This window comes from Pongo abelii, chromosome 7 (genome assembly GCF_028885655.2).
Source record: "Pongo abelii isolate AG06213 chromosome 7, NHGRI_mPonAbe1-v2.0_pri, whole genome shotgun sequence".
NCBI lineage: Eukaryota > Metazoa > Chordata > Mammalia > Primates > Hominidae > Pongo > Pongo abelii.
In genome coordinates, this window is record NC_071992.2 from 125,680,673 (window position 1) to 125,707,999 (window position 27,327).

Genomic DNA, 27,327 nt, shown 5'->3' on the forward strand with positions numbered 1-27,327 from the left:
GAGAAACAGAATAATGAAGTCACAAGAAAATATTTCCAAGATAAGTCCTGGCAGCACAACAGAGAAATGCCTGGATCAGGTGATGTGGTCAGAGGAAAGCAGGTGGAAAGCAGGCGGAACAGCTCCTGCACGCCTGCCCTGGGACACCTGTGCAAGGACCACAGAGCCCAGTGTCCGTCCCAGGAGGGTACATGCACTTGGGATGCCTTGCTCCTACTTCTGTCTTCCTTCTCGAGCTGGGGCGGAAGCCAACAAGAGGCAAAGAGCTTGTCTCCAGCAGCAAGCAACAACATTTCACCTCATACTATTGTCTATCAATTGAAAATTATTCTAACTCTCAAGCTTCTGAACAAAATGTTTTTGAACTCCCACTCATCCTTCCAAAAACATTTTCTACGAATCCTGGTGTGGTTTATAGTACTTAAAATGAACGAAGCATACTCACGATTGGATTTTGCTCTGCTCACAAATTGTGCTCTGCATTTCCTTGAACTCCTTTAGTGGAACCTTCCCCGGGATCTCACTCTCAGTGACATCTGGCACAAAGCACATGTTCCCAGGCCAACCCTTTGCTTGCCCAGTTACTCTGCCCCACCTCCCTGCACAAGTTAACTTTTAAATTCAAGTGTACTCAGTGTTCTCTACTTTCTCCACCCCTTCCCTCTCCAGCCCACAATGTTCTGTGAAAAACCAAAATAAAATGGAAAAGCAAAGCAGAGTATTACGAAAAATAACTCAAGGCCACTCTTTCTAGGACCATCAAAGAGTGTTTGCATGGCAGTAAGAACAACAGGGGAATAAGCAGGCTTTGGAAACAGTCGTTTTGAAAATACCCCCCAACATATTGTAAAGGGCACATATCTAAGCTGGTAACATTATTTTTAAAGTGCAAGGAAATGTTAAAACACACATTTCAGTACAGTGGTTACCCCTGGGGGAGTCAGAAAATAGGATCTGGGAGGAATGTGCAGGCAGCTTCCCTGGTGGTAAATCTTAAAGTGGAAGGTGAAATCACAAGTTTTGCTTTATTATTATTCTAGCCAGCTCACGCATATGTCACATACATTCTCTTTATGCAGCACATTATATGTAGTATAAAATGGTATAAAAAAATTATATGTACTAAAAAGAAATAAGGGAAGCAGCAAAACTGAATTTAAAACAAAAGTTAATATAATGCTTATCAGAGAGAAATAAAGAAAGAGAGAAGGAAAGAAAAGGAGAAAGGAAAGAAAAAAGAAAACATGATCTTATTCCTAGAGAGGTTCACATTCTAGCGGAGAAAAGAGCCATCTAAAAAATTATTATTAAATATAACATGGTTACCATAACAATAGAATTTTATAAAAACACTGCCTCTAAGGGCATAGATAGTATTTAAGTTAACAACGATTGCATGTAAAGTTCAAATCCCTAAGTGTCTTTGCCTTAAAGATACAGTTTTACCCTTTATAAGTATCAATATTGCATTACATTTCCTGGGACCCTTCCCAGACCCCAGAGTCTAGGTAACATGGTTATCCTCTGGGCTCCCACTGGACACTACGCTTCCTCCTGAAACATATCACAATGTACAGGGATCCCCTGGTTTATTGTTGTACCCAGTGCCTGGTCACTGCCTAGCACATTAATAAACATTCGTTTAAAAAAACAAATGAGTAGCATTACCAGGTTCAGTTCTTTTAAATGGTAGCTGAGACTGAGAAGAAAAGGAAGGGTGGAAATGCTGAGCTGGAGAATCTTATCCAAAACTTGAAAATGACCCAGTGGTGCATGGGAAAAATCCCTTTACTGTCCCTGGTTCTCTGGGCTGGGCAGTATAGGAGGCTATGGCGCAATCTGCAGATTCTAAACCATTGCCCTCTATGCACTAGTGCTTCTAAGCTCCTGGCTTGGATCTTTCACTTCTTCCTCTAACGATGAGGGAAAAGGCATTGGATGTCAGGCAGTAACCCAGTATCGGATACAGGCATAGCCTTCCTCTTTCAAGAACAGTCAGGCCCGCCAGTAGTCTCGGCAGAAATCAGATCTTCCTGGCAGAGGCTCACAGAGTCTGCCTATCTCAACCTCAGAGGTGAGTACAAGAAGCCAAACACTCAGGAAGATCCAGTTTCCCTGAATAATGTTGCTGCCATGTAAGACAAGGAAGCATCCCTTCCTCTGAAAGTGCCACAAATTCTCCTGACGGAAAAGGATGCAACAAATAGAAACGTCAACTGAGATCTCAGAAAGCTCCCCAGATATGACCCGAATATCATGACAGAAGCACCAGGTACCAGCAAACAACTGACGAACTGTGCACCATCACAGCATGTGCATGCGTGACTAATAACAATGGAATAGAAAGTGGGGCATTATTTTGTTCACAGACTAGCAGAATATAAGTAAAAGGTCACCATGCTAGTGGGGATATTGCTAAGGATTTAATTGTTTCATTGCAACTTTAAAACAGAAGGCTTATTCTAGCTAGGCCATCTGAATGATATTGCATCTGAAATTATGTTTAGCTAAACATATTCAGCATGTATGAACACACATTGATTCCAAGTTCCCAGCCTCTCAAGACCTCATTTTAAACCACATCCTACAAATGCTACCCCCTCGCTCCTTTTTTTCATTCAAGTGACTTGGTATAGTCCTTGGTGCACATGCCACGTTCTTTCCAGGGAAAACAGAAGGAAAGAAGAGAATATGCCAGAAGAAGTGGAAATTAAAGTGGCATTAAAATAAAAATAAAGCTGCAAAATATAATCTGGGTCAACTCTTCATGCGTTTTAAAATAAGTACCAGCAGGCTCAGCACATATGGCACTGGTTTTATGTATTTTTTTGGCTCAGATGTCACACAGAATTAGTGCAAGAGGAAAAATCCCAGCATGGGGCCTATTTTTATACAGATTAATCAATCATTTCCCATCTCCTCCTCTCCCATCATTCCCCGAACTTTGAACCTAATGAAAAAATGAAATTGCTTTTTTTCAAACTACGTCATGGAAATCCTTTCAGGAAAAAAAGGAACTTAATATTTGAACCTAGATTTTAATCATCACATTTTAAATTCAAGTTATAAATATTAACTAGACTTATGCTATGGCTCAGACTCTTTTACATTACATATTTACTGTGGTATCTTACCCATTTTGTTAATAGCAAAACAATTTCATATATATACATACATACACATAGATATAGCTATTTAGCAAAACAACAAAGCCACACATTTGAAAAGGGAACAAGAATCACTACTGTATATTTCACTTTTTGTTAGGTACATTCTCATGTACATAAAATCCCACAATTCCCATCAAAATGTTAAGCACATAGTAGATTCTTAGTAAGTACTTGATAAGAAATTTGATAGGCTGAATCAAATTGAAACAAAGAATTGTTCAAGCTATTAGCTAATGCCTCCCTTGACTGCCAGGCATTGTAAAAATGATGATAATGTTTATAGTAATCACAATACAATAGAAGTTAATTTTTTTGTATGCCATATGCTATTGATTATTTCACTGAATTTTCAAAGCAGCCTTATGTGAGGGGTACTCTTACTATCTCCACTACATAGATGAAAGGAAAGTTTTAGAGAAAAGAGTCAGGTATTTTGAGGTTAAAAAGAAATCCTATACTATGCTGGTTTTTAGAGGTGGGCAGGGGACTTCATTGCAGATCCACTGAGAAAGGGATATGGGGCTTTATACTGTTAGTGCAGTAAAAGTTTGGAGAAAGTGTCATCCACATGGTTTCCAGGGCTCCAAAATCATGATCTCTATAGAATTTCTCACACACCCATGTTTGTCTGCTATTCCATCTACTGTTAGAAATTATACTTATGAAATATTAAGTTAATCACCTAAAGTTTGATGCCAGTGACAAAGCCAGGGACAGGGTAGTCCTTGGTACATTCACATTCTCAAAGGGTGGTATCTTTTCACTGTTCTGGGCAATTAAAATTGAGCCATGACTAACCGTTGGAAAAGATGACATAAAAACAGTATGTCCTTTGCCTAAGTAGTCATGAGCATAAAAAGTAAACAAAGTTAACAATCTAGCATAATGCTGTGTTCACTTTTTTATATGATTAAAGATGAATTTCTCTTATACTAATATAGTATATGTTTTGCTTTTTGTTTAGAGCTGCCAGATGTCAGCTATATATGTGAACAATCTAAATATCCTAATTTTACACAATTTTAAAGTTACCGAACTAAAGTTGGAGTTACCATAAACATAGTCTTTCTTTCGTTTCTACTAATTAATTTTACCACCACAGGCATTAATCATTTGCCCAGCAGATGAAAAGTACTTTAAGATGACTCATGTGTTTTACAACAATACAAACCCAACCTTTATGCTCTCGGAATGTACAGTAAAGAGGAAGTGTTAGGTCAAATCAGTTAGTAAAAATAAAAATGTTCCGCATCCCAATTCCATGAAGATTAACTGTTTCAGAATTTCTACTGGATGCCATGTGAGAAAAGTAAATTAAAACTGGCCAGAGAGATGTGCTCTGAGTAACTTTCATGGTAATCAGGCAGACATGGGTATTCCCTTTCCTAATCACACGAGCAGGCTCTCTCTTGATAATAAATACATCGTGTTTCAGCCTACACAGAGGCCCATTTCAAACTATGTGCAGTGCCAATTAGCGTTAATTGTAGCTGTGTTCATCTATTCCCTTACCACACCACTGGTAGGGCCAGGCTTTTCATTTACAAATGCAACATGCAATGCTCATGGTTAGAAGAGCATTCTAAATGTAATTGCCAATGGTCAGTCTTTTTCATTTTGGCATCAAATTGAGTTACAATTGCACAAATCGACTTATAAATGACAAAGAGTATTTAAAATAACACATGTGTATATTTTTAAAAGTTTAGTTATAAGACCATGCATTCAGAATATCTGAGAGGTGAAGATGAAAACTTGTTTTAGGCTCCATTTTGGCCTACCACAACTAACTTACACACACACACACACACACACACACACACACACACACACACAGCCTAGCCTCTGTGATCCAATATAATTATTTACTTACTGTGACTAATACTACTTACTTAGAAGGTAAGCTCCATAGACTTTCATGGCAAACATTGCCTCTGCAAACAGCCTCCCAGCACAGGCTGGGGTATATCTTTTGCAGAAATACAGTGTGTGCAGCTCATATCTCAGTAGAGTACAGTCTCAGAGTGGGGTATCCATGGAGACTGAGCCTTCTGCATGTGCAGGGCAAGGAAGTTACTCTGCTGGCACCATAGCAACAGGAGGCAGAGGGAAAGCCAGCCTATCAGGGAAGAGCACAGGGCCTTCTCCCTGGTGACTGCAGTGTTCCAATGAAACCATCGCCCTCATGAATGGACACAAAGGATTCGAAGAAATACCAAATTGTCAAATAGAAGTAAATGCCTACACAACAGTCAAGATGAATCCTTGGACAATATTGGAGCAAAACGTATAGAATCTTTCCACATTGATTATAATATCCCAATGGGCAAGCAAGAAATTATATCAAACCCCACACAGCCCTAAGTTTTATGGGAAACACAACACTTTGAGAAAAATGCTTGGTGTACTCCATGAATTCCAGCTATTTAAATATGCATGACAATTCACAACACTGCCCAGAAGAAAGGAACAGGGGAGCCTGATTATTCTGAGGAGAGAAAATGGAATGCACAGCTCTCTGGAACAATTTAAGGCAGATTCCCTCTAAATAGAAGTTTACTCAGAAAAAATGTTTAGTAAGCTTCCACCAAAGCTCTCTACTATTTCAGAATAAGTCTAACTAAGAAGGCATCTGTGACAGAATAAGACTAATGCAGATGAGATGCTGAGTGGACATTCAAATGCCTTAAAGTTGTGCTATTCATAAACTTTCCTTATTTCCCATTTTATAACAATAATAAAAGTGATCATTTATTGAGCACATACTGTATGCCAGGCAAATATTGTCACTACAAACACAGCTCACTGTCAAATGCCAACACCGATTTTTGCAAAGATAGAGGATGTGCGTGTTTACCTCTCAGTGTTGTGTAGTATTTAGGTAATGCATATATTCTGCTACATATCTAACACCTTTCATGATTTTCACAATAATGCAAAGAAGCTTCATATTAATTATCCCCTCATATTACAGTTAAAGAAAAAGAGAGAATATTTCCTTATGTTACCAAATAAACTCCCCCCGACCCGCACTGCTCTGCAGGTGACCTGGTGCAACCTACCTCAGTGTCTAAATATAAGGTGAAGAACACCTCCTCCTGCAATTACCTCTCAGAAAAGAAGAAATCCCCTTACATTAGAGTCCTTCCAAAGCCTCTTATTACAGGGCTCTCTCCTAATTACCTTCTTTGAACAAAAAGTGCCATTTGCAAAAGACATATCCTGAACTGGCTGCAATCAGTGCTAATTTTGCTTCCCTTTGGAGATTCAACTGATGGAATTGTTTAAAATGGAAGAGACAAAGAAATTCAAAAACAGATTTTGTAATTATTCCTATGGTATGACTCCTCCAGCCTTTTAATGATCACTTTAAATAGAAATACTGTCAGTGGTTAAGCTGTAGCAATCACAAAAACCTATATTCCTTTTTTGTTCTCTGAATTCAGTGACTGAATAGCTTTTGATAATGAAGGATACTCATATATGTATACAAGAATATATGAATATACAGAAAAACCAGCTGTCCCATGCTACCCAGTGACAACCTGCTTGCTAGTTGTACACTAATGTCCCTCTCTATTCTCCTTTTCCATAATAAGCACCCATTTGACTCTGATGTCCTGGCTATAACTGGAAATGACATGTGCCATGGAGTTCAAGGCTACAGTGAGCTATGATCACACCACTGAACTCCAGCATGGGGGACAGGGCAAGACACTGTCTCTCTAAAATAATAAATAAATAAAACACCTAAAAATCTCATTAGGAAAATTAGGGGATCTTATATATTTACTGTCTCCCTATACTTTTCTGTATTTCCACCACCTCCATCCTAGGCTAAGCCATCCAAATTTAGTGTCTTGCTTCCAGTTTCACCTCGTGATAATCCAAGCTCTACAGAGTCGCCAGAGGGATCCCAAACATGTAAATCAAATCATTTCTCCCTTCTTAAAACCCTCCAATGTCTTCACATTACTCTAAGGATATAGACTTCAGCTGCTACCACTCTTCTCCTTTCCTAACTCACCGCTCTGCCCACCACCTGCCACCCCATCCCCAACCCTCCCTAAGCATGGAACAATAAGGTTAAAGTCTCAGCTCAAATGTCACCACCCCAGACACTCCCCTGACCATCCCCCATCACTCTCCAGTTACCTTGTTTTACTTGTCACCATCTAAACTTATCTTGTTTGTGTGCAGGCATCAGCCATCTCCCCCACGTTAAAGGTAGGCATCTTGTTTTTTCACTCCTCTATCCTTAATGCCTGGAACAATGGTGTCAGCATAGAGGAAACACTTAATAAATATTCATCAAATGAACAAATGAAAGCTAGTAAATGTACAGCCAGGAGTCAAACCTATGTTAAGCAGAAACCTCTTCTTGATTACGTGGTGAAATGAGGGTTCCCTTTCCTTTAGACTCCTTCAGAGCGATCACCTTCTTGCAATGTTACAAATATGCCAGTCTATGTATGTCGGAATACAAGCCTATTGCAGCTGTGTTGCTGAAGCATTACTCCACTTGACCACAGTCGGCATTCATATAGCTTACTTGGCTGCTCTCAGATACAGGCTTAGGTGATGGAAGAAATTAACTCATCGAATTGCCCAAGTGAACATACTATGCTGTTCAACAGGTAACTTTCTGTAAATAATCCTACAGTTCACCAAAATGCCATGCAACAGATTGTACCAGCAGACAGTGAGGTCCAGGTATTTATCCCTCCGGCTCCTTTTCTGCTGGTGGCTGCATTCCTCTGCCAAAGTCCATAGTTCCTTCACAGGTGGCCTTGAAGTTCTTTCTCTAGGTTGGTTAACTCTACCCTCCTGTTGCTCCTTCAGGATGCAGGAATGGCCCCAAGCTGTTGCCAGCACCCAGTATTTTACCATACTTTATCGAATCCCCTTAATCATGCACATACCTTTGCAGGCAGTCTCTTCAATAAATGCTCCTCAATTAGGGAGGTGGGGAAAGCCCAACCTAAAGCATATATCCGCATGATCTACAATGCTTGGTTTAGAAGTCTGTGTGTAAAAGAAGTTTCCAGATTTATTTCTGTTATGCTGACAGTTGATAAATATGTTGAATGGTGGGTATCTGGTCTGCTGGAGCTTCCACTACTTTTGAGAGACCTATAACGCTTCCTTCTCAACTCATTAGAGTACTGAGTAAGCTTACTCATTAGAGTACTGAGTAAGCATTTGGCAGGCCCCCAAATCAGTGGCTAAGAACACTGTGCATGCAATAAATCCCAGCAGACCCAGGATCTGGATTTGGATGGCAGTCACCTTTGGAAAGAAGAGGATTATAATTCACTAATTCTTAGGGAAAAACCATTAAAGGGCCATTTGGCACCATTACATCAATTGGATGCATCCTCGAAAACACAGATGGGAGAAAGGCATGAGAGAAAATATGTAACCCTGCCATAAAGATAAACACGTAAGTCCACTTATCACATTTAAGCTTTATTTTATTGGTTTGGTCCCTGCTGGGAAGATGTGATAAACTATAAAACCGCCTGCCATAAAACGTGATCTGCTGTATCCTAGGGGAGCATTCTTTCTCTCAGGTGAAAGAAAGTTTTAGAGATTGATTTCAGTATAAATACAAAAGCTCTTGCTTAAGCTGACAAACTCTAATGATTTTCATTTAAGAAAATATTAGTGATATGCAGGGTAGCACATAAAACATTTTGACATGTGAAGAAAGGACTAGCTCATGATTAAGTAGAAAACACTGAAGACCTTAACATTTTTTGCTATTCATATCTTTATGGTTTATTTTACTGATTTGCATCCAAATGGCCTTGTATGTCCAACTTTCTGTACTTCATTGCAGTTACATTGAGGCTCACTGATTTTGTTACTGGCAACTGTCAACATAATGTACATATGGACTGTATCAGCTAATTTATAAAAATTAGTAGGAATTTTTAGGGCTCTACAAACATTTTTAAAAACTGTGTTTTATATCAACACATCTTTCTTAATTTTAACACTCTCCTAGTGCAATTAAAATTACTCCTTTGAAGGTGGACTTTACTCCTAAGGCAGCGGTTAAGAGTTAGGAGCAAGGCTAACCTGTTTAAAATCCATTTACAAGCTGTGTGACCTTGGATGAGTTACTTAACCTCCTTGTGCCCCAGTTTTCCTATCTGTAAAATGAAGGATAATGATATCCATTTCCTGCACTGATATTAGGATGAAATGAGTTAAGTGCTTGGAATTTTGCTTGGGACAGGCAGTGCTCGATAACTATTCGTTTTAAAAAACTAATCAAATTTCAGAGTGTTATTCAAGCCCACAATTACATCTAATATATCTTTCCAAATATTTTCATAAGGCTCATAGTATCTGAAATAGCTTATAGCCTGTATTTGAGGACGGGGTTTGCTGCTGGAAGACCTTAGCTTATAACTGGCAAGCTATTAGAAAAATAATGCCTTGCCAAAGTATGCAGAATGTTTTCATATAACCAAAATCTTCCCTTTTAGCACTAAAATTTTAATTTTTTTCCACTCTATGGAGACATTGTTAAAATGCTTGACACATTTTTCTGCCTTCATATACATTGTGTTTTCCAACTTCACCATCACATTGATGCAATCTGCTTTTACATCAATTACTGCACTAAGCGCTACAAGTGATAAAAGCTGTCAATGGCCTAAAACACTTAAAAGGCCACCCAGGCCGAGTGTGGTGGCTCACGCCTGTAATCCTAGCACTTTGGGAGGCCAAGGCAGGCAGATCACCTGAGGTTTGGAGTTTGAGACCAGCCTGACCAACATGGTAAAACCCCGTCTCTACTAAAAATACAAAAATTAGCCAGGCGTGGTGGCAGGCACCTGTAATCTCAGCTACTTGGGAGGCTGAGGTGGGAGAATTGCTTGAACCTGGGAGGCAGAGGTTGCAGTGAGCTGAGACTGCGCCACTTCACTCCAGCCTGGGTGGAGAAAGACTCTTAAAAAAAAAAAGAAGAAGAAGAAGAAAAGAAAAAAAAGAAAGAAAGAAAGAAAAAAAAAAAAAAAGCACCACCCAGCTTTTTAGTGGTCTCTGTCTGCTCACTTATATTTTCCCATCTCTCTTCATTGCCAGCCATCAGCTGTAAACTCATACTCCTGTCTGTCCTCCTACAGCAAGTACTCCTCTCCTTTTATGTGAACTGGCATAACATAACCTGCTAGATTTTTGTTCCAATTACACGCAAATTGTGTGTGAGAGTTTTAGGAGTTTTCCTGTACATGAAGTGTACAGAATGTGTGGCATCTATTTTAAGAGCTACAAATGACCACCAGTAACATTTACTGAGGAATTACTTTCTGCCAGGTCCAACACAGAGCACTTGATATTCATTAATTTCACCTATTTAATATTTTCCACAACCTATTTTACAGATGCAGAACACAGAGTCTCAAGAAGACAACAAGTAGCTAAAGATCACACAGCTACAAAACAGTGGTATAAAGGCTTGAACCTAGTAGGCTGGACTCTAGAGTCTGGTGGTTAGAAAGTCCTCCTCCACCCCCACCCAATAACACAAATGTACTTTTTTTCCCCCAAGATAGGACAAGTTGGGTAACCTGGGAGAGGCTGTGTAAATCTACGCTCTCAACTCCCCTCTAGGTTGTTCAAGTTATTACAAGAATGGCCTACTCTAGGTAAGTTGTCTAGCTGTTTTATTTCACAGAACCAACTTTGAAGTGAAAGTGATGCTCATGATGAGAACAGAAACATCTGTCTGCTTCACTGTGTGTGCATGAGCCTCTATTAAGGGAATCAGTGTTGATTAACCACTAATCTCGTTGGTGCCTTTTGAGTTTTCTAGCAAATGCTTCTGAATGTGGGAAATAAGGTTTTTTAAAGTAACCAATCCTCTGCTATTGTTGTAAGGTTATTAGAGTTCAGCTTAGCTAGGTCTCCAATTTCAGTAGCAGGGGTAGTGTCTGATGACAAGGGGATACTAACTTAGTTTGAATGCTAAGGAGATACAGTGACATCTTTCACATGCAGATTTTAACATTTCAATTTCTAAATGTGGATTCTTTTAAATTTTAGTGACCCTAACCATTTGCTCTTTACCAGTCTCCTTAATCGCCTCCAGTGCTTTTCTCCTTTCACACTTTCTACTTATTTGTTTAAATTGTGTAATGGTTTTCCCATCTCTCTAATTAACCTTGTGGACAAAAAGATTTAGTACTTTCCTTTGTAAAATAATGACATTAGATCTTTTTCTTCCTTGCTTTAAGATATTCCCCAAATAGGAAGTCAAGCCTTAAATGAGGCCCAGCACTGTCATTTAATGTTCTAAGGAAGTAATCCAATTAAGTAGGTCTTTCATTTCTGGGTAAAAACAGTTTCATCAGGAAACTGACTGCAGACTAAATACGGGAGGAGCACCTGGGAGAAGGAACACCTCAGATTCCTAAAACATTTCCCAGTTGTAAAGCCTTCAATTCTTTTCTTTTAATCTGTACAACAGTCCAAACTTATCATACAGTATTCTGCCTTAAATTACAAGCTCCCTAAAAGCAGGGATGCTGTGGAGGAGGTTCTTTGTCACAAGTTCCCCACGCTCCTCCCACACAAAACATAATCTCTTGCACAAAGTATAAGCTGTACTTCTCATTTAAGTATTTATTGGTCAGCTTTAATACTTTATGACAGACACAATATTAGGCTCTGCAGATTCAGCCTTGCCTGTTTTGCAGAGTTGTAGATGAAAGGGAAACATGAAAACACAAAGCCACCATCCAACTGGACTGTAGGACTGTTTTCTTTTGCTCCTTGCTGGCAATTTTTAATTAAATCTGCATAGGCATTAAGTGATAGAAGCCAAAATGACAGAAGGCTCACCGCCTCCAAGAAGTTTCCAGAACCAGTTCCTGCCTGGAAACAGGAAGGGCTTTCCTGCTGCGTGTGCTGCCGGGCCCTGTTGGCAAGGTACAGGCTTGCTCGGCTCACCTTTCCAAGCCCTTCCCCGATGTCCTGTGACATATTTCCCTTCTTCTTCTGCATCATACGCTCAGGGAACATTATTAGCTCTTTATCTTAATGACCAAAGGGGCATTTTAATAACTCCTTCCTCAGGTGAGCAGCAGTGTTCCAGAATCTAGAGCAAGAGAACTAAAATTAAATGGGCTTAGGTTACTTAATGTTACAGAGTCCCTGAGCCTCTGTATAAGAGCCACTAATTGCTTGCTATTTTAATAAATTGGTATTGTTATTAATGAGTTGACTTATTTTTTAAAAAGTAGAGCATGCATCAAGAGTTGAAGATCCATTTTAGCTGAGAGGAGATGGTCGCTTGGGACTATGGAGGAGGCAGGACATTTTGACCTGACAGCAGTATCCTCTTGTGTTTTAACAGATTATGTCTCTGGATTCTATAAATTTTAGAGTCATCCAGGGGCCTCGCTTCCAGGATTTCCTCTCTTCATATTTATGAGACTGACAGGTTTGTTCTGCTAAAAGTTCAGAGAATTAAAGGTCATGGTGCAGATTTTTGTCAAAGAACTTAATGTACAGAATTAGGTCACACTCAAAAAAGTTGTAGCAACGTTTTCAGTGATGACATTAGAAATTTTAGGCAACTAAAAAAAATTAAGCTTTAGGGACCCCTTTACCTTTAAATTTGAATAAATAAAAAGATCACCAGCTAAAAACTGCTCAGGTGATATTTATGCCTCTGAGCAATTACATTAGAAGCAGTTGACAAAGTTGACAAAAGTGGTTGTTTGAGGCTTTGGCTTTGAGGAAGGGTCATTGAACTAGGATTCATAAATGCTAACAAATGAGATCCATGAAACCTTTGAAATGGTATGTGATATTTTGTGCATATGGACACTCTTCTGGAGTATGGGTCCATAGTTTTAATGATTCTCAAGGATCCATGAATCAAAATAGCATTAAGAAAAACTGTTTTTGTTTTCCTCCCTTCCTTCCATCCTTTTATCCTTCCTTTATTCCCTGTAACTTCTTTTCTTTTCTTTCTTTTTTTTTTTTTTTTTTTTTTGAGACAGAGTCTCGCTCTGTTGCCCAGGCTGGAGTGCAGTGGCATGATCTCGGCTCATTGCAACCTCCGACTCCACGGTTCAAGCGATTCTCCTGCCTCAGCCTCCTGAGTAGCTGGGATTACAGGTGCACACCACCACGCCTGGCTAATTTTTGTATTTTCAGTAGAGATGGGGTTCCACCATGTTGGCCAGGCTGGTCTTGAACTCCTGACCTTGTGATCCACCCACCTCAGCCTCCCAAAGTACTGGGATTACAGGCATGAGCCACCACGCCCGGCCTATTCCCTGTGATTTCCTCATGAAGATGGAGAGCCATAATACTTCTCATCAAGAAGAGTGGCTGCTCTTTAGCAAATGAATATTTTCTACAGGATTAGGGAATTGCTCAGTGTGAATTCTGTATATATACGCAGAATTTTTAGTATTTTGTTAACATATAATTATTATGATTATTGAAACAAGGAAGGGCCATGATAATATTAACTCTCATATAAACTTAGTTTATTCTTACTGTGCCATACTTGTCTACTGTTTCACTGTTTCCTTGTATTGCCGTCACCATAAAATGTTTTGGGAATGAGGTGGTGGGGGTAGGATGAGGATAACAAAAATAAAATCATTACAGGTTATGTTCAAACCCTACAATAGCTTCATGATGAAACATACTTTTTTTTCAATCTATGAAGCTGACATTCTTTCCTACATCATTTTATCTTCTGAATCCCACAGCCTACCTTTACTGTTGAGGTCGACAAATGTTGACTGAGTCTCTAATGTGCACTAGAGCCTGTGTTCTGGGAATGCAAAAAGAGGATGGTAGGGCCGGGCACAGTGGCTCATGCCTGTAATCCCAGCACTTTGGGAGGCTGAGGCAGGCAGATCATTTGAGGTCAGGAGTTTGAGACCAGCCTGACCAACATGGTGAAACCCCATTTCTACTGGAAAAAAAAAAAGTTAGCCGGGCATGGTGGCGCTTGCCTGTAGTCCCCGCTACTTGGGAGGCTGAGGCAGGAGAATCCATTGAACCTGGGAGGTGGAGGTTGCAGTGAGCCGAGATCGCGCCACTGCATTCCAGTCTGGGCGACAGTGAGACTGTGTCTCAAAAAAAATAAATAATAAAATAAAATAAAAACGTATGAAGTACTGATGCACACCACATGGGTGAACATTGTAAACATTATTCTAAGGGAAAGAAGCCATGTACAAAAGCCCACATACTGTATAATTCTATTTGTTTGAGATGTCGACAATAGGCAAATAGAGGCGGAGAGTAGGTTAGTGCTTTTCAGGGACTGGGGAAAGGGGGAACAGAGTGCTGATGGACTTGGGGTTTCTTTTTGGGAGTGATACAAACTTTTTAGAATTAGTAAATGGTGATGTTTGTGCAACAGTTTGAATAGACTAAAAACTATTGAATTGTACACTTTATAGGGTGAATTTTATGGTGTATGAATCACATCTCAATTTTTCAATAAGGCAGTTGAGCTAAGGGAGACAGTCCTGGCCCTTGGGTATACAAGGTAATTGTTTTATTTCTTGGCTAAAATTTCATGACATTCTTTAACTCATTGCCTCTTTCTTAAATATCAAGGGTACTCAACACCCTTTGTATCATCCCCATTTTTCTCATTTATAGGCTGTCTTTCCTTCTTCATTGTGTAGCATTCCTTTTCTTTTACATATTATTCCAAAGTGGGAGACTGTTAATGAATTCATTATGACTAACATTTATCAGGCACCACTAGGAAATAGAGGATTTCTTTTTCACAGTTTAAGTTTTCCTTGGTGACAAAATGACCTAATCTTTGGTTGACAAGAGCAAGATGAAGAATAATCCATTATGATGTGTTGTGTACATCAATGACTCAGGAAGAACAAAAGCAGAAAGAGATGTTACCATCCTATGGAAGAGGACACAGGGCGAGGCCTTGGCCCCATCAAAATAAAACCATCTGTAGCTCCTTGCACAATAATGTCATCACCAAACAAAACTTAGAAGACAAATGTAAGAAACGAGGACTCATGCAAGCCAGTAATCTGTCTTTTCAGCTCATAAATACGGATAGCATAACTGTGAATGTTAAAGAGAATAATGCAATATACAGGATACCTCCCAATGACGATGAACACATCCTTTTAAAGTAAATATACTGCATGTATATTTCTGAGATACAAAATATTCATTTACATAGTGCAGATTCTGAGAATTTACCTTTTCTGATGCTGCTGGCATTTCATTCACTGCAGTAATCACCTCCATTTCATCTTATAGCTTTTAATATTTTGTAATTATTGAACATTTACATGTGTATACACATATCATATTCATATTTAAATCTCTAAAAGAAAAGACTATAACTAAGTTAGCAAGTATGCCCAGCTCTACATATTTGCATCAAGATAATGCCCAGCTCTACAGAGATTTGCATTGAGAAAACCTGTTCTCTTCAGAGTTTGTGGTCACTTATGATAGTACTAACTAATTGCTTAGTATAATTGAATCTAGAATTACTCATATAGTGTAAATGTTTGTTAAAACATCTGGCTTATATTTCTTCAACTTTTGTTTCTTTTTTTAAAAAGCTCTTTATAATGAATACACATGTCACTATAGGTCACTATAGTTACTCAGTTATTAAAAACCACTTCAGAAAATAGTCCACTTTCCACCCTGCCTCCTTTAAAAATGATGCTTTAGATGCTGGGTGCAGTATTTGTGATCCCCGACTCGATATACAGGTGTTTCGTTTCAAACATGAAACTACTCCCATCACATTGTTCTGATGAAAACATGACGAGTAAGTTCACTGACCTGGTTTCACAAGGCCTGACTTTGATTCCTTCTTATATCGAGAGGACTGAATGCTTCCTTCACCAACCATTCCAATCGTGCATTTCTTTCTGGTGAAGTCTTCATCACTTCCAGGGCAAAAGCCAATGGGACTGTTTCCAGCGTCTGACGGTGTCTTCACAGGAGACACTGACTGGCTGCTAGGACAGCCTGTGTCATCTAGAAGACAGGAATCAATAAGTGTTTAATGATGAGGAGGAAATCAATGATGGTGGTGAGAAGCCAGGCGGTGCACCACACACACGCACACGTGCACTCGCACACGTCCACTCTGCTTATGAAGCCCAGGTTAACTGCTGTGGACTCTCCTCTCATGACGCTCCTTTCATTTTTCCATATTTTAATGCAAAACCTTTTTTTTTTTTTTTTGAGACAGTCTCACTGTGTCACCCAGGCTGAAGTGCAGCGGTGTGATCTCAGTTCATTGCAACCTCCACATCCCAGGTTCAAGCAATTCTCGTGTCTCAGCCTCCCAAGTAGCTGGGACTACAGACGTATGCCACCAGGCCCAGGTATTTTTTTTGTGTGTATTTTAGTACAGACAGAGTTTCACCATGTTGGCCAGGCTGGTCTCAAACTCCTGGCCTCAAGCGATCCACCTACCTTAGCCTCCCAAAGTGCTGGGATTACAATCATGAGCTACCATGCCCGGTCCCTTGTAAGCTTTTTGACACAAATATTTCTGTAACACTCATTTTGTCAAAACATAAAGACATGTCTGTTTCAACACTTTATATAGTGTATTTTTGGGTCTTATGTGTCCATAGATTTTTGGATGTGTTTAGCAATAAGAAGTTCACCAGAACAATTCAGGATCTTTAGGGTGAACTCTTCAGAGTTTACATCTGGAAAATAAAATTACTTGAATATTATGGACCACATCCAGTTTTGGATCACTTGACCCATCAATTGGTTAACAGAGTTTGAAAGATAAGTCATCCGACTTTAGGGTTCAAAGAATCAGAGTGAAGTGATCCTGTTTTATCATACACACACAACCAAAAATACATAAATCAGATATATTGCTGTCTGGAGTAAACTGGTAAGATGAAAATTATTTTCAGACTAGAAAAGTTCCTTTAACTTTCAAGTAACAGAATATTACCAGGGTGATTATATTAAGTTAATATACACGATATGAAGTGACCTATGTAGATGCTTATTATGGAAACAGGAAAGTCGTACTGCTGACTCCTATAAATGCTTTCCATATTTATTAAAGTACTTATGATGGTTGGTTAATTTATTTATATTTTGATGAGCAGAACAGTATTGGACCTCAAAGCCAAATCAATATTACTTAAAAGTACATCTACTCAAACTGATCAATTAGTGGTAAATTTACATTACTAAATAATCTTTACTATATGAAGATGTTTTGATGCCAGAGTTACTTTAGTAACTAATTAGACAAAGAACAAATAAAGACATTCAGTACTAATAACTTTTCAGACATCTTGTGAATATTAAGGGAACTAAAATAATGTGCCATCTACCAAAGGCTATCTTAAAACTCTACAGCTTGAATAAAGATAGAAACAGAACTAGGCCTGAATAAAACATGCTGATTGCTAGAATCCATCTAAAGAAAGAATTACCATCGCTTCATTTTTTGGCCTTTATTTCATTTTTCAACTACAAAATATCCCAATTCCTGGAACAGAGTGAACTTGGCACTAATAAAATGACTTATTTCTCTTGATAGTCGTGTTTTGACTTTTCAGTGTATTAGCATACGCAGGACCTCTGTGGTCTGTTTCTGGAAGTGAATGGTTTTTAGTGTGCTGCTCATGCCTGCAGTCTTTGGGCTCTTTTAAATACACTGTATTCTTCCTGAACTCCTGAAGAAACTCTGGCCCTGAATGACAGGGTGATGAGAACCCCTCTTGGTGGCTGTTGCTCAGCTCTTTCATCATTCACTGCCCTTGCCTTTCCCTTACACTTACACACCCCAGGCTTCAACCCAAAGATATTTGAGCTCCTTTTTAAAGGTGCAAAGTTGCTAATTACTCAGACACAGATTCCAGCAATTTTACAAGGCACAACAGCTCTGCACAATGCCTCAGGAGAGCCTCTCTTAATTCCTATCCCAAAGCAGATAAATGAATGAAATCTAATCATTCAACATTCCCTGCTGTCTTTAACATTATTTCCTTAAGAGTCAGTTCCATAAATCACTTCTTTTGAAAGAGAGATGTCCCCACAGAATAAAAATCTATGCTTCAGAGTGTCTACCCTAAAAAACTCAGTTTTCCTGAAAACTCTCAGACTCACTGGGATAAAATTAAACAATTTCCAGCATTGAGAAATGCTGTCAAAATTATACCTTGGGTTCTATTACATTTTTCTGCAATTAAACGAGAAAGAATATGTGCACACCATGTTTTCAGTGCTAGTACTTTCAAGGATTAAGTGCTGGGGTCTGGTTAAAATTTGAGAACTGAAATTATTTAGAGTGGTGGCAGTGTGTAAGAGGCAATAGCAATTTTTAACCTGGAGTGTGATGCCTCACCTGCCATCAGTATTTACAGCCAGGATCTCCAGAAGCAGGGAATGAGAAGATTAAAACCTAAATAAATCCTGAACTTTGGATCCATTTTACGAGATTTAAATCACTACAAAAAGATCTCTTAACTGTCTACTTTTGTGCTTCATATGGTGTGTGTGTGTGGGGAATAATAGGAATATAAGACGTGGTCTTTCATTGGTTAAATGAATATGTATCAAGTCCTGGCACTGAACCAGCCCACAGGCATTGTACCCAGTCCCCACCCTGGTGGAGTTTATAAACAAGCCAGAAGGATCTGGGTATATGTCACTTACAATGCATAGTTATTGTAAACTGGCAAGTCTGATAACGTTAATCCATATCCAAGAAAATCTGTGGGTTGTGAGAGAAGCCTGGGGCATTTGCCTGTTTTGTCTAATGCACCCGACACTAACAAAGGAATCTAGTTTCAGAAAGGGCAGGGCCATGAATTTTCCTACTACAGAGGGCACACTTTATCTATGCAAAGTAAGACCCCAGCAAAGGCACAGAGCTTCATGTGCTAGGGAGTAACCTGAGGTATTTTTGTTTGTACAGCACTGAAGAAGAAGTTATCCTTACAAGTCTTGTTTAGGGCTCCTTCTCTGCTCTCCCTCCTCCTCTCTTCCTCTTCATGGCCGGTTGGAAGCTGACCACCATTCAAATGAAGATGAAGATAATACTCCTTTTCAAAATTCTATCAAAAATATTCTTAGTTCCCATTTATTTGAGATTCCCTTTTTTCAAGACTTAAATGACTTCTGCTTCATTAAACAATGAAATAATTTGAGTATCTATCTATCTATCTATCTATCTATCTATCTTTTTAAGACAGAGTCTTGCTCTGTCGCCTAGGCTGGAGTGCAGTGGTGTAATCTTGGCTCACTGCAGCTTCCACCTCCTGGGTTCAAGTGATTCTCCTGCCTCAGCCTCTTGAGTAGCTGAGATTACAAGCGTGTGCCACCCACACTCAGCTAATTTTTGTATTTTTAGTAGACATGGGGTTTCTCCATGTTGGCCAGGCTGGTCTTGAACTCCTGGCCTCAAGTGATCTGCCTGCCTCAGCCTTTCAACGTGCTGGGATTATAGGTGTGAGCCAGCATGCCTGGCCACATTTACTCTGAGATTCTAAGAATAGTAAAGCCAAGCTGATGTTCTTTGGTTGTTTATATCTAATCTTACCATACTAAACTACATGTGGACCAAGCACATATTAAAGAGATTTATTTATTAAACCTGCTTCAGTTAAACTATGTGAATGTGCCTTCTGTTTTCTGCTGCTACCTGACTGCTGAATTTTCCTGTACAATCTATAGATTTATAAAGATATATTTATAATTTTAGCTTTTATAAGTTATGTTAATATAAAGAAATTATCAATGACAAAGATTTCTAATATAAGAAAACCGTTTCTGGGCAGGAAATTGCAGAAATACTGAATAATCTGCCCCCAAAGTGTGGGATGTTTCAAATTTCCAGAAGAATACCTGACAAAACTATGAACATTTTAGTCTGGTTTTGCCATAGGGAAGCTTTGCTCCAAGGTTTTAGGGAAGAAGATGTAGAAGACTGTTGGTCTATTACAGAGAGAGGAATTTACATCACAGGCGCGTGTGCACACACACACACACACACACAAGCACACAACGCTCTTACATAGTTGAGTTTTTACATTTCTTTCTCCATTATTCGAAGTAAGTATAACTTTACCTAAAAAACATGGGATCACTTTACATGCTTTATACAGTGTGATCCATTTGAAAATATGAGACAATTTCCTTCCAGGGGCTGCTATTTTAAATCCTCCTTAGATGAGTCCAAGATAGCCTCTGGTGGAACTCAGGTAAACATTACCCTCCTCAAGGCCACATCTAAATGATCACCTTCTAAGTGAAGGAGACTAATTTACATGTCCTCCTTGATTTTATTAGAAATCAGTTCTTTAGTTGTTGTTCTTGTTCATTTGCTTAAAATTCGTGAACACACAGGATTTAGGGTAGTAGAAAGAATACTCACAGATCCAGGAACCTCAGAGGTTGTGGGCTATCTAAAGTACTGTTAAAAATATATGCCTATGGAATGGAATAGTTTCCAGATTGTCATCAAGAAAATAAAAAACATGCTAAGGTCTATAAAGACAGATGGGAAAAACCAGCAACTATTACAATTTTGTAGCCTAGATGTTGTTAAAAAATGATTTTAAAAATCTATATTTCCTCTCTCTTTACATTATAAGGTCTTTGAAATATAGGATATAGTTAATAATTATGTAATTACTTAAAATTCTGAAAAATATGTGCCTGAGTTCTTTAAAAATACTTTGAATCTCATTTTAAATGTACTTGCTAAATTAAATTAAATCTGTTGAGGTTGTTAAAATTTTAGCTTAACTTTTTAATTATAAACCAATAATTCTTATTGTGTGAAATCTGAAATACAGAAGAGTATAAAGAAGTAAAGAATAAAATAAAGACATACTATTCTCCTATAATTGTGTTACCCAGAAAAATATTTTGTGAATACAGTTTACTTGCCTGTTTGCTTTTGTTTTATCAAATTTTCAACATATATTTTAGACAGTTTCATTATCTGTCATTGAAAATTTCTCCCTGGAACTTGCTACGCTAGAAAGAAAGAAGCTATTAAAGACTAATGGGAACCAATGCAAAGGAGGCCCCACCGGTCAACAATGAAATAATTTGAGTACCAAAAAGAATAATAAATGCAAGTGACTGATAATCACTGGATATATAAAAAAACTGAGTTCATGGTCATATAAGAAAACACATTACAGAGATAGAGAAAGGCCCCTTTCACCCCTAAAATGCCCAACTCCCTGGAAATCACTGGAAATGATCCACGAACAATTCTTTATATTGAAAACTGGCAATTAAAAGGAAAGAAAGAATTAGCATATATTTTTATTGTAAAAAGTGTTCCTATATAAACTGTATCTCAGTGTAACTGAAATCCCTCATTGTTACTGGAAAGTTTGTCCTTACAAAAGCATTCTGGTTAATGAAAGCAGATGGAATAACAGAAATAGAAAATTGCTATTTTGCAACCTCGAATGAAATAATTGATTTAGGCAACAGATGTAATAGATAAAACCACTAGACAAAGTCTGATACAGAGTTTACAGTGAAGGGATCAGGCCTTACCCAAATGCACCCATCGAGTCTTCTTCCCATCGCCAACAGTGGGAAAACCCCTCTGATGGGATGTGAGATGAGGCATGCAGCACTCCCTATGAAGAATTCTTGCCACACACAAGCACACAATTGCCCCCAAATCCAATCAAGGCTTTAAAGCTAATGTTCACCTTATGAAATATATAGAAAACAGAATAATGAGTTAAATTAGAGATTGGCAAACTGCAGCCTGCAGGGCAAATTTGGTCCACTGCCTGTTTTTTGTAAATAAATTGTTATTGGAACACAGCCATGCCCAATCCATTAGATATTGTCTATGGTGGCTTTCAAGGCTACAATGGCAGAGAGTTGAATAATTGCATCAGAGGCCGTCTAGCCAATGAAATAAAAAATATTTGCTATCTGGCCCCTTATAGAAAAAGTTTGTTGATTTCTGGGTTAAATGATACCAGGGAAGCAAATAGGCACTTTTGAGAAAATCTGGGATATTTCATCATTCTCTGTCATACCAAGGAATTATGTTAATCATGTTAGAAATTAAAAGGGCACTGTGATTATGTAAGAAAATGTGCTTTTTTTAAAAAAAAAGTTATGCATGCTGAGGTATGTTGGTAGACAAGAAGTGACATGATGTCTGGAGATTTGCTTTAAAATGCTTCCACAAAGAAAAGAGAGACATAACAAATGCAGGAATATCCTGCTATCATTTAATCTAGATAAGTGGGTAATAAGCACATGAGAGTTCACTGCACTATTCTCTGTTTTTGAGTATGCTTTTTAAAAGTTTCAAAGTATTTTATTTGATTTCTTGAAAACATTATTTTAAAGGAGTACTGATTTAAAATAGATATAAACATCACTTTTAAAATGTGTTTGTTTATTTTCAGACAGAGTCTCACTCTGTTGCCCAGGCTGGAGTGCAGTGGAACAATCATACCTCACTGCAGACTGCAACTCCTGGCTCACATGATTATTCCCCCTCAGCCTCCCTAGCAGCTGGAACTACAGGCTCAGGTCACTGTGTTCAGCTTATTTTTAATTTTTTTTTTAAAGAGACAGAATGTTGCTTTGTTGGACAGGCTGGTCTCAAACTCCTGAACTTAAGTGGTCCTCCCACCTTGGCGCCCAAAACGCTGGGATTACGGGTGTGAGTCACTGCGCCCAGCCAAACATAGCATTGTTAAAGACCAATCCTTCTTGTAGGAAGAATGAGTTTGTTTTAATTTTTCTCACTATTATTAAAATTGCTTTACTACACATTTTATAGATACGTCCTTGGTCAAATCTTTGATGAACTCATAAAATGTATGTCTAGTGGAATTACTAAAACTTCCAAGAAGTTTGAGACAACTTATATTCCTATTATTGTATGAACATACTCCACTTATTAAATACCTGCCAGTACTGAATATTATTTGGTTTACATTTCTTAAAGTTAATTAAAAACAAATTTTGATGTCTTAATTTACATATATTTGTTTGTGAAGCTCAATGTCTTTGTATGTTCATTGACCTTTTAAATTTATTCTAAGAATTGTTCAAGTCCTTGATAATTTTTCTGTTTGGATGTTCAGGTTTTCTTACTGATCTGTAAGAACTCTTTATATGTTAAAAGCATCAACCCTTTTGTTTGCTTTTGACTTGATAATGTTTTTGACATTCAAACCTTGCTCTATTCTGTCAAATCTCTCCATACGTTCCTTTGTGATTTCTTCCAATACTTTTGTGCTTAGAATGTTCTTTTATTATTCAAAGATCAACTAAATATTTGCCTATACTTTCTCCTAGATATGTATAGTTTCACTTTCATTTAAATTAAATCTATCTGGAATCCATTTTAAAATGTGGTATGAGGGTTATATGCTAAATTTATTATTATTATTGCAATTTTAAGGAAGTCTACCACATTACTTTGCAATGCTTTTATGATGAAAATTTGAAAGCAATACTTTTTGCATAATTCATTTATATATTTCAAAATATTAGATTGCCCAAAGTGTGCATGTGCTTATCATAAACTTTCCTGATAATTAAACAAAAATGCCTAAAAACCAGTGCCATCAAACAAATTTGGTGGCAATTATGATGACCAAGTCCCTACTAAAATCTTCTAGCTGAGGCTGGCAGATCCCTTGAACCCAGGAGTTCGAGACCAGCCTAGGAAACATGGTGAAACCTAGTCTCTACAAAAACTACAAAAATTAGCTGGGCATGATAGTGCATACCTGTAGTCCCAGCGGAGGTTGCAGTGAGCCACGACTGCACCACTGCACTCCAGCCTGGGTGTCTGAGTAAGACCCTGTCTCAAAAATAATCTTCTTACACCAATTACAGGTAAGAATAAAACACCAAGTTCTAAAAATTACAGCCATTAATAAAATATTTCTTCAAAGTCCAAGAAGCATCTCTAAAACTGCTGGCTCCTTTTTGAATTTAGATCTCAGAGCCCACTGGCTTTCAAAAATGTTGAACTAAACAATTCCAGAAGACACTTAAAAACAACATTAATGGAGGAAAATATGATTTTTGTGCCATAATGTCTTGAAACATTCAGTTATGGTTTGATTCTGTTCGATGTTCAGTTGTATAATTTTTTTTGGGGGGGAAGTTATTGCTAGCTTAAAGAAACATTATTTTAAACTATATGGAAATCTAGTTGATTCTCATGAACAATGGAAGCATTTACTGACTACTTATTTATCCATTCAACAAATATTTATTGAATATCTACTATGTGTCAGACACTAATATAACTCTTATTATGCTTATTGCTCCAGATACTGGCATTTTTGAAGATAGTCTAATGGAGACAGATAAAGTGTCACAGCTTAAACTCATGATTAATATAAACCAGGTGAAATTCTTACCACAAACCTTTCAGTGCATTTATAAGGCAAGAAAACTAACATTTATTAAGTACTTATCATGTGGCAAATACATTAATTATTATCATATAATTTTAATAATATGTTATTGTTGGGAAAATGGAGGCTCAGAGAGGTTAAAAATTTCATGGGCACAGAGCTGCTGGGCAATTGACTCAGGATTCAAAGTAAGGTTTGTCTGACAAAGTGCATGTTTTACTCACCACCATAAGCTAGCTGTTTTCTAAAATTTTCAACTTATGTTTGTTCCAAGAGGAAACATCAGCAATTCTGGGAATGCCCAAATTAAAAACAGACAAAGGAAGCTGTTAGAAAGAAGCCATCCCGTAATAAACAGACCACAGAAATTGGAGGCAAGAAACTCTTTCTAGTAGTTTCCAGTATTCCTGCCTCAACACATGTAGCCAATGTATGCCATTTTGATAATTTTGAATTCTAGGTTTTCAATAGCAAACCTTGCATTTCTATTCCTTCACCCAATTTTAGCATCTTTTTGTAGTGAGAACTCAGAGATCTACAGAGCTCTAAAATCTGCTTCAGTATTATACAATATATCACTAACCAGTAGCTGATGTTGAAGTGTGTAAATCTCATCCATTCATCCACTTATTTTTTTCTACAAATAATTATTGATTTCCTACGTGTGTCAGGTATTGTTCTAGATATTAGGGAGGTAATGATGAGTGAGACACTAAGATCCTTGTTCTTAACAAGTTCACATTCTAGTGATGAGGAGAAACAGTTCATAAGTTAAAAAATACATAAAAAGATGTTTTGGGGCCAGGTGTTGTAGTGACAGCTCATGCCTGTAATCCCAACACTTTTGGGAGGCCAAGGTGGGAGGGTAGCTTGAGCCCAGGAGTTTGAGATCAGACTGGGAAATATGGGGAAACCACATCTCTCTCTTTTTTTTTTTTTTTTTTTTTTTTTGAGACAGGGTCTCACTCTGTCACCCAGGCTGGAGTGTAGCGATCAGGGATCACTGCAGCCTCCACCTCCTGGGCTCAGGTGATTCTCCCACCTCAGGCTCCCATGTAACTGGGACCAAAGGTGTGTGCCACAACAGCTGGCTAATTTTTACTTTTTCTTTTTCTTATTTTTTAAATGGGATCTCACTATGTTGCCCAGGCTGGTCTCCAACTCCTGGGCTCAAGTGATTCTTCCACCTCGGCCTTTAAAAGTCCTGGGATTATAGGCATGAGCCGCTGCACCCAGCCAGAGACCCTCATATCTACAAAAAAGTTTTTTTTAAAAAAGTTAGCTGGTCATGTCTATAGTCCCGGCTATGCAGGAGCCTGAAGTGGGAGGATTGCTCAAACCCAGGAGGTCAAGGCTGCAGTGAGCTGAGCTCGTGCCACTGCACTCCAGTCTGGGTGACAGAGTGACATCCATCTCAAAAAAAAAAAAAAAGATATTTGGGATTTACTGTTAATGAAGTATACCCGATGATATTATGTAGACTAGGTGTGAGGTGGGAAGCTACTTCATTAGATATATTGTCATAGAAGGCTCCTGAAGAGGTCATTTGACCCTAAATCAAAAACATGAGAAGGAAATAATCACGCAAAAGGCAGAGAAAACAAGGAAAAGAATTCCAGACACAGAGAATAAGTACAAAAAGCTCTGAGATAGGCAGGAATATGGTGCATTATGGAAACCAAAAAGAGGAAGGGTGATGGGGAGAGAATGATGATGAGGGCAAAGGGATGCAGAAGCCCAAGTAGTGAAGAATTTTAAGTCAGGAATCTTGACATTTATTGGAAGTGCAACAGAAACTGCAGTGTGCACTACGCATGAGATAACAAAAATTTAGCCTGTGCTTATAACGGAGAACAAACCGCATCAGTGATAATATATCTAGCTAATATTTACTGAGTGCCTATTAACTACCAAGCACTGTTCTAAACACTTTACTTCACTTCTAAACACTGTTCTTAAACACAAGTCTTAACTAACTTAATCTAATGTCCCTCTGAGATAGGCACTGTTGTCATCCTGATTGGCAGGGGTCATACAAAACTAGCACTAGTGTTTACGCCACCTGCCCAAGCTTGTAATCAGTAAGTGGCAGAGTTGTAGTATGAATCCAGACAAGCTAACACCAGAGCCTCTTTGTTAACCACTATGTTGCATGGCTCCTTTAAGAATGAAAGGATAGAAGCAAATAAACCCATTTGGAGGCCATACCACAGTAGAAACGAGAGGTAACAGTGGTTTGACTCAAGTGGTAGCAGTGAACATTAAGAAAAGTACATACATTTGAGATAAATTTGGAAAAATAAAGCATTTATTTACAGTAATGAAAAATGGGAAAGGATCAATCATGTCTTCTAGGTTTTTTTTTTTTAACAAGTGGGTATATGGCAGTCATTTCTGAATTGGAGAAAAATGGGTTTATGAATGTGTAGGGGGTGAAATCAAGAATTCTGATTTTGCTATGCTACATTTGAGACACAAATTAAACATGACCTTGGAGATAGCAAGTAGGCACTTGGATAAGTGAGCCTGGGGCCCGCGGTGGGGGAGGTCTGGAGCATCATCACCCTACAGGTGAGACATTGAAAGACACAGGCCTGGATACAAGCCCTTGGGGAGGACAGGAGAAGAGACCAACAAGGTGACTTGAACGGCAGGAGGAACGCTCAGCAGGGCGGTTCACAGAAGCCACGGAGGAAAATCTTTCCTAGGAGGGGGGCTTGTTCAATTACGTTGAATGCTGCTGACAG

The 27,327-nt window shown here is 38.4% G+C and overlaps 1 protein-coding gene across 8 annotated transcripts in view; it reads right to left on the reverse strand.

Annotated features, from left to right (window-relative positions):
• Positions 1-27,327, reverse strand: part of SYBU (syntabulin) — a 116,790-nt gene that overhangs the window by 28,442 nt on the left and 61,021 nt on the right. For 7 of the 8 annotated variants that reach the window (XM_063726789.1, XM_024251297.3, XM_024251298.3 and 4 more), the window contains one exon: positions 15,999-16,196. In XM_063726789.1, coding sequence (XP_063582859.1) covers positions 15,999-16,196 — 198 coding nt within the window. Of the gene's footprint in view, positions 1-5,062; positions 5,303-15,998; positions 16,197-27,327 lie in introns of those variants that run through there. The other variant, XM_024251305.3, reaches the window with a different exon arrangement.